This window comes from Pundamilia nyererei, unplaced genomic scaffold (assembly GCF_000239375.1).
Source record: "Pundamilia nyererei isolate P.nyererei 1_Seehausen unplaced genomic scaffold, PunNye1.0 scaffold00262, whole genome shotgun sequence".
NCBI lineage: Eukaryota > Metazoa > Chordata > Actinopteri > Cichliformes > Cichlidae > Pundamilia > Pundamilia nyererei.
Genome location: NW_005187663.1, coordinates 555,487 through 564,304, shown reverse-complemented (window position 1 = coordinate 564,304; position 8,818 = coordinate 555,487). Strand labels below are relative to the sequence as shown.

General features: G+C 37.8%; 1 protein-coding gene across 1 annotated transcript; it reads right to left on the bottom strand.

Annotated features, from left to right (window-relative positions):
- Window positions 1-5,070: 5,070 nt before the first annotated feature.
- Window positions 5,071-8,344, bottom strand: gja10a (gap junction protein alpha 10 a). The gene is made up of 2 exons (XM_005750125.1): window positions 8,158-8,344; window positions 5,071-6,571 (listed from the first exon to the last, which is right to left on the bottom strand). The coding sequence occupies exon 2, from the start codon at window positions 6,532-6,534 to the stop codon at window positions 5,071-5,073; it is 1,464 nt and encodes a 487-aa protein (XP_005750182.1). The 5' UTR covers window positions 6,535-6,571; window positions 8,158-8,344.
- Window positions 8,345-8,818: the final 474 nt, after the last annotated feature.

Here is an 8,818-nt window from a genome sequence, read left to right as displayed (position 1 = left end):
AGCTGGTGTTGGTCATGGTTGTTTCACACAGTCACACCAAAGTCCAACGTGAGTGTAGCTGTCTACCAGGAGACACCTAATGCTTCCATCTGCTGACAAGCTTTATGCAGAATTTCCTTTTATATCCAGATTGGTAGGAAACTCCTACCAAATGGTTTGCTGACCATGTTATTACTGTGCTTGACTGAACTAGTCCCTCACTTCAATATTGCCATAGACACTGTTAAAAAATGATCATCTTATATGGATCATTTCTACAGAGATGTTTTTGTTGTTTGTTTATCTGGATTCTTCTCTTTGGGAATTTGGCCAGGAAAGATTGGTGATTCCAAAGAAGCTCCTCCCAAATGGTTTGCTGACCATGTTATCACTATTACCACTGTGTTTGATTAGCCCCAGAAAATTAGGCTTTAAATTAGGCTAGGCATTTCTCTCAATTGCAACATGCTAACAATGAGAAGTCACTGTTTTTGCTGGGTTTTAAACTTTAGTAAATCCCAGTTGTTGACATGTGAAATTATAAAATAATCGAATAATCATTGGCTTTGTCTGAGAGAGGTCATAATGTCTTGGATCATTGGGATACATTAACCATTATGATCGCTTTAAAATTCAGTTATACTGGTACGATCTGTAACCGACAGTTTAAAAGACCAGTACATAGAATCTATTTGTGGAACTGGATAATAGAATTTATAACTTTCCATGCTCAGAAGGAGAAGTGTAAGGAAATCATATTCTGTTATTTCTTTCCTTTTGACCCATGTATTTATTGTATTAGTAATATTTTAGTGTTTGTAGTAATTATGTATTAAATTGCACTCATCTTGCATTGTTCATAAGACAACTGTGCTGAAAAGTATTCAGTGCAGCATGTTCAGTTTCAAATTAACAAATGATTTCAATGTGCTGAAACTCCAAGCAAATAGTGAATTTCTACATACGCATCAGTATCTGTAATACTGCATGGTGGTTCAAAGTTTCAAGCACACTGGCACATATTGATTTAAAGGGATGCCAGATTCATCTGTTGAAATGTCAATGGTGAGGCACGTGGCAGGGGTGAGTGCTGCTGGTGTCTGTGTTGTTGCTGCTACACCGTGAACATTATGATGAAGCATGCCCATGGCATTTTAATGTGGGTTGTGCCACTTTTAGCACAGGAAAGTCTAATATGACACTCATCTTTATTCTCAGATATCAACCCAGGAACTGAAGAGTCAAAACTTCCCTGTGTGATTATGTAAATGTGAAGCTATTAGTTTGGTAAAGATGATAGGATATTTAAATTCAAAAAGTACTCTTAATGGATAGGATGTGAGCTTGACATGCCCGCTTTAACACATGAGAATGACAGGCAATTACATGAGCAGGTCCCTCACTCACTATTGCCACACACACTGTTCTTTATTTGCAAGTCACTTGTACTTTTAAGTTGTAATATTTTAACATAAAGAGGTGTGAGTCAGTTACAATGTAGTGTAGTAAATGGTCTTTTAACTGTAGTGATAAAATTAACACAGATAGTTCATTTTAATAGAAATGATGATGTTTTATTTAGATTGGTTAAAAGTTTCAAGACTTTGTGATAAGAGTAGGATTCTAACTGGTGCTGCTAGAGGGTATAGGCTTAACCATCACAGGAATATTTTATTCACTGGAAATTCCACTGCTCTTATAAAAAACTGCACTGTAAGTGTCACAAAACAAGGCAATCAAATTTTGTCATCACCGGGGTCTAGTAGTAGAATTTCCACAAGTTTATTTCAGGCATTTTGTTTCATTATTGATGAACCTTCCATTTCCTCCCCTCTGAAAATATTGAGAGCCAGCAATCAATATATTAAAAACTTATGTAATTAAGAAACATCATTAAACTGGGAAACATTGTTATGAAAATGTGGAATAATCACAGAACATGCATGGTTTGTATAAAAGTGCTGAAATGGAAAAATTACTTGAAATAAATAGATGTTTTTGAAAATTAAAAACACTTTGTTTTGAAAATGTGTTGGGTTATCTCACAGTATCATACATCTATCATTGTTTTTATTTGTATTTATCCATAAGATTATGTGCTATAACGTCTTTTCCTTTGTGTGTGTTGGTTTTTTTCATATGCCCAATGCTTTCTCAAATGTCCTCCTGGATAAAGGAGATGTACACTTGATCTAATTAATCTGATCCATATTTGTTGATGAGCTTACAACACTGTTTCTCACAGAATATTCACTTTCCCTGTTACAAAACACCTTCAAATTTTAAAGAGGTCAATATAAAATGCTTAATCCAGTTACACCCACCTATTTTATGTCTGGTTTCTAAAAGAAAATGTCTTGTGAGGGGAAAAAACACTAATTGCAAAGATATGTGATAAATATTTGGGGTTTTGATATTTTTTGGGAATGTAGTGTGTGCAATCATAATATCACCTACACTTGCCTTTGAGTCAACATTAAATTTTGTTGTACATTTTGGAATATTTAATCCCTAATTTTAATAAAGGAGTGATATAAAACTGCTGTAAGACTGGAAAACGTCATATCATAGAATTATGTTGCCATATTATTTCACTCCTGTTCACCACATGCGCTTTGTGCAGTCATGAAGAAACTTCATGCAGTGATTCTGTGCCTTGTTTTGGCTGTAAATTTAACAAGATTTTGGTTTAATTGAAGGTTTCACTTCAGTGAAGTAAAAGGAATCATTTGGTGGTCTGAATTTTAGAAATCCAAATGTCAGGGTACAACATTTGTAGAATGTCTAGTAGTCTTTTTGATAAATATTTTCAGTCATGTAGCGCATGCAATTCCATTTCAAATGTAAATTTAAGCCAGAGACTATCGGGGCAGCATATGTTACTATGGTAAAATGATATCATTGTACTTGAGACAATAAAATGAAATGCCGCTTTAAATTATTTTATGTAATGTTATATTTTGAAAGATAAATTTGTCAGCATTACCAGGAAATTGAAGACAGTGTTTATTTGGCACACAGCACTGGGTATATGGGAAGAGTTTTCTGACATTCATTAAAGTTTCAGATGCCTCCAGTTTGCAGTGATCTGATATCTGATAGCAGACTAATAGCGTTACCTATTTTATCCAGCCAGTTTACAGAATGAATGAATCTTGGATTGTGAACTTGTTGTTTTAAGAAAACAAAGCTAACAGAAATAAACAGTTGAACACACTTTTAACATGTATCTACCTGCATGCTTCAGCATACCTCTTCATGAGTAAAGACCATAGGACAGACAAGTAGACAGCTTCTGTGGCATTGTTTGTAACTTTTTATAGTATTTGTACATTTTACATTTTCATTTTACCTGCAACATGACTGTTAGAAACAGATTTAGTATTTTTCATTTCTTTTTTATCTTTGAATATTCAAATGACCAGTGTTTAGGTTTTTTTTGTAACTATTGTGCAATGCCATGCCTTGGTTATTTGATATGAGAAAAACATACATTTTGCCTGGGCAATCGTTGTTGAAAAATAAAATAAAAAGCATGGAAATTCCATAGTGGTGTGTGTGTGTTTGTGTGTATTTTGTTTAAATAGTTGTTGAAAAAAGCTTTTTGTGGGGTTGTTTGTTTTGTTTTGCTAATAAATATTTCATTTTAATACAATATAAAGTATAACTCCACATGAAATCACTGCACTGCACTACACACACACACACGTCTGCGGTTGCTATTCTCGTGGGGACATCCCATTGACATAATGTTTTCACTTACCCTTACCCCAACCATCAAAGATGAATGCCTAAACCTAATTCTTACCCTAAACCTAATCATAACCCAACTGTAACCCTGACACTAAAACCACATTTTGAGTGTAAAAAATGCCTTCAACCCCGTGGGGACCTGGATTTTGGTCTCCATGAGGGCTGTTGGTTCCCACCAGTACAGTAACTTTCAGATTTTGGTCCGCACCAAGGTAGGAGCAACCAGAACACACTCACACACACATTCTAATGAAGTCTTTGACTTAGAAAAGGTATTTAAGCTTATAAAGTCCATGTTACAGAAACAAACAGATCCTCTTAAGCGCAATGATTAATAATTCTTTTTGTTTTTTGCTTAAAAATTATCAAAAATTTGGCCAACACACTGAAAGATGTCCATTTTCAAAAAATCCTTTTCTATTAATGTGAACATGTAGACATTGTAAGGTGCTTTGGCACTGAGTCTGCTGCCTCATCATGGCTGAGTGGTTTGGGCCACATGTGACTTGAGTGGATCAATGTTGATGGCTGGATCATTGATACAGTTTCTCCCTTGTTTGTGACCTAGCTGGGTTGTGGACAACAGCTCTTACAGCCATGACATTAGCCTTGTCTCTTCACTTCTTCATGATTGAGGAGATATCCAGAAACATACTCTGGAAAAGACAAAAAGACAACTCTGACATTTAATGTATTGGCACATTTTCATCACATTCAGAAAAAGCAAAAAGATGAATGACTTATTATATTATTTTTATTATAAAACTTATTTTATTTGTGTCAGGGCTACTATGCAGCTTTGGACCAACCAGTTTAGTTAGACATGGGATCTTAAGGTTAATGCAGTGTTGTTTAAAAATCTGTTAAAGCATGTGTGCTTAACATATATGCTTAATTTCTAATCTATTCTAATTACTCTTAAATTCAGAACAATTAAACATTGGCAAACCATGCATGAAATTTGTCATAAAATAAAAATACAATATGTTCCAATTTTGAATATTTCATTAGGACTGACATTTTGAGCTTTTCAATTAAAATTATAGTGAAATAATTATTTGCCAACTCTGTAACTCTGATTTGTCCTTAAATTTCTGACAAGAGGTCAAACAAATGAGAAGCCATTTAATGCCTTTATCTCTAATAATTTAGGGGAATTTGGAATTCTAATCATTATTTCCACAGAATACTGAATCGATAGTACTGGGCCTTAGCTAGATTCACAAGTAGAGTATCTACAATTACACATACAGTTCTGTGTGTATATAATTATAGTACTGTACAGTCTAATTTAGACTTTGAATAGGTGAGGTCAACTTTCTGGACAATTGTGTTCTGTTATTTAGGCACATGAGACTGCTGTTTACTTGCCATTGACATTCTTCGGCCTCCGGCTGGTGGCATCATCGGCATGTCTCCCTGCAAGGACCCCAGTTCATCTGACTCTTCTGATGTATGTAAGGAGGGACTTGTGGAGCCAGTCATGGACGACAAGCTCTCAGATGGCGGCCTGATCATAAAGCTAGTCTTCCTAGTGTTGGGGATCAGGAACTCGCTCCCCACTGACTCCCTTCTTTCATTTTCATTAAGATTTGGAATAGCTCTGGGCCTGACGTTGCTACTGGCCAGCAGAGCTTCCAAATGGCTGGGGTGAGGATGGTCTTCCTCATGAATGTCCTTGTGGCTTGTTTGAGTCCCATCTGCAGTGGACATGACAGGGATCCAGGCTTGACTGAGGTCCAGGTTTGTGGGGACCTCTGAACCCTCACTAGTTTGGGGAGCTTGGATTGCACAGCTCAGGGCAGACGTGGGTGGATTCCTTGCTTGGGGATAGATATAGATGGTTTGACTGTGCCCCACATGAGCCAAGCTGTTGTGTCTTGGTGCGTCCTGATTGGCTTTGAGCCCACTGTTGTAATGACTCGGTTTCAGGTCCGCCCCTGGAATCACTTTGAAGGTTTGAGTTAAAGGCCCATCGTGAGGTGATACATTGCTTGTTACACAGAGATGTGGTAGGGACGACTTCCTCTTGGACTTGTAAATCAAACTGTCATCTTCTGTGTACCTCTCTGCATACAACACCTGTTTGATTTTCCTGATACCTAAGTGGGATATTTCTAGAATGTTTAGGAAAAGTGAGACACCAGCGATGGCAATCATGAAGGCCATAAATATCGTCTTCTCTGTGGGCCTAGAGATGTAACAGTCTACGCTGTTGGGGCAAGGCAGTCTCTCACACTTATAGAGAGGCTCCAGCTGGACACCATATAGTATATACTGGCCCAGGATGAAGCAGATCTCCACCACGGAGCGTGTAAGGATATGGATGATGTATGTTCTCAATAGAGAGCCTCTCAGAGGTGCCTTCTTCACCTTCCTCTGCTCTTCCAATCTCCTCAGCTCTCTTTCCACCCGCTTTTGTTCATCCAACGCCAACTCAGCCTCATCAAGCTCCTCCTTTAGCTGGGCCCGTCGTCGGTGACGTTCCTTCTCCAATGAACGAATGCAGTAAAGAGCATGGCCCATGTAGACGAGTGAAGGCGCAGACACAAAAATCACTTGCAAGACCCAGAAGCGAATTAGGGAAATGGGGAAAGCACGATCGTAGCAGACTGCCTTACAGCCTGGTTGGTCAGTATTGCAGACAAACTCTGACTGCTCATCATCCCATACATCCTCAGCAGCTGCTCCCAGAATAAGCATGCGAAAGATGAAGAGTATAGTAAGCCAGATCTTTCCCACAATGGTGGAATGTATATGGACCTCTTCTAGGATGCTGCCCAGCAGGTTCCAGTCACCCATGGTCAGCTTCTCACCATGTCACTGTCACATACTCAAACTGTGGAGATACAGCATGCAAATACAACCCATTATCACACAAAACACTTTAATATCCATCCATTCTCTACCGCAAATCCAAGTTTACAGTAAATCTATCCCCACTAACTACATGTCTTTGGACTGTGGGAGGAAGTTGGAGTACCTGATGCAAACTCCGCGCAGAAAGACGCGGGCCTGATGGCAGAATTGAACTCAGGACCTTCATGCTGTGAGGAAACAGTGCTAATCACCATGCCGCTGTGCATGTTGGCTAGAACCATGCACAGTTAACTTTTAAATATTAACTTTTAAATTAACTTTTAAATATTGTTCATTGTATCAACAGATTCTACTATTTATGACAATTCTATAGATACCAATGTGATTACTGTATTTTCTGATAATCATTAAAATAGCGCCAAAAATACAAAAAACACAAGAAGACAGAATGGTTGCAAACAAACAATGGCCTGCACACTTTTCTGCACAGATTTTGCCCTGCAGAGCATGCACATCAATGCCCTTATATGCAGGACAACGCACAAACCAAGATTCCAGCCTATGAACCCAGCTGATATAATTTTGACCTGTTTGTGTACAAATTCAGCAAAAAACTAAAAAGAAACGGTAACAAAACTGCATCAAATGTGGGGTGAAGAGCTAAGAGAAGATAGAGTGGGACTTTGCTGTTTTATAACACAGCAGCTTTATAGTTAACGTAAATAAGCATAAAAAATAAGGAATGTGAGGAGACCCATGACTAGCTTGCGCAGTTTTCTTCTGGGTGTTCCAGCTTCCTACCACAATCCAAAGATATGTATGTTAGGTTTAATGGGATTCTAAATTTAGCATGGATGAAAGGTAGACAAAAGTTGAATATATGGTTATATATATGTGTGTGTATGAATATATTGTTTAATGTTGCATGTTGCACTGGTTGGTAAGACTTGAAAAGTTCTATATAAATGCAGTCCATTTCCACTAACATTATCATTATCCTCATAGAAATTCACACAAGAGTCTAGGGCTGTTTGAAAGCAAGATGACTTTGAGCCAATGATTTTATTCTTTAAACCATACCTGGTTTGCTTCAGGGCCTGAGAAAAAAAGGGACTGGCAATAGAAATGCATACTATACACTGGATGTTAGTGTCTGTAGATACGCAAACTAAATGCTCTCGTGTTATTATTTACAAAGTCATAAATTCAGTTGGAAAAATGTTCTGTTGCTTTACAATAACCACAACAAAATGCAAAACTTTAAGTACATACAATGAGTGAAAAAATGTTTCCCATTCAATCCAATAATAGGTTTTTTAATTTATGTTATGTTATCCCTGTTCTTATAATTATGTAGCCTGAGAAAATCAAATAGGTGACATTTTAATGTAAATCACAGTATAAAGAATATAGGTCTTACAACACACACAATACATATATTAAACATAAACATTTACTAAAGTTTCTTTCTTTATTTTCCATATGGGAAGACTAATTTGGTCGTTTGAGAAAACTAGCTTACGCGAGTCATTCAGGGCCTCATTGGAGAGGATGACATAACAGATCTTTTCGTTTCAACGCATCAACCATTTCAGAAGCACTTACATGTCACTGGTATGGCTTCCCTCTTGGCCTCTTGATGCACTTCATTGTGTTTATGTTTATCCTGGGAACCAAATGGGTCTGTACGGCTACCCCATTGAGCTATCTAGAGGTTCTTTTGTGCCCATCCAAAACTCCAGTCCACATCCCAGAACTCTCCTCTCTCTTTGGTTCTATATGGCTGTGCGTTTTCTGGCTGCTTGTTTGTTGTGAGTGCTTTCCCGTGTTACATGCAGAGTTCACAGGATGTAAGCATTGATTGCCTCTCGACGGGACATTGCCCCCACCCTACTCCTTTCTCCCACGCCAACAGTTCCAACTCCAAACAGTGCATTCAATATAATTCTTCCATGTGGAGAGAGTTTATGTTTATGTTTATGGCTGGTCTTTCGCACAGGGCCTGCTTCTGGTATACTCAACCTAGAGCCAGCATGGACATCTTAACGTCAAAGTTAAAAGTTCACTCATCTAATGTAGAGACTGTGGTTTTATGGCTTATGTCCTACCTGCCTCAGTGTAAACAACTTATACTTTAGGAGTTGTCTTATGCATGTGATTAGATACATTACAAACCCTGCTGTGTAAATTCAATCCAACAAAGTGCATACAGGCTTATTGTAAACTCTCACATGAAGGTAATGAAAGAATATTCATGACTTTGGCC

What these genes read in the sequence shown, in the direction of transcription:
- gja10a (XM_005750125.1), bottom strand. Translation starts at nt 6,534, where the DNA reads ATGGGTGACTGGAACCTGCTGGGCAGCATCCTAGAAGAGGTCCATATA.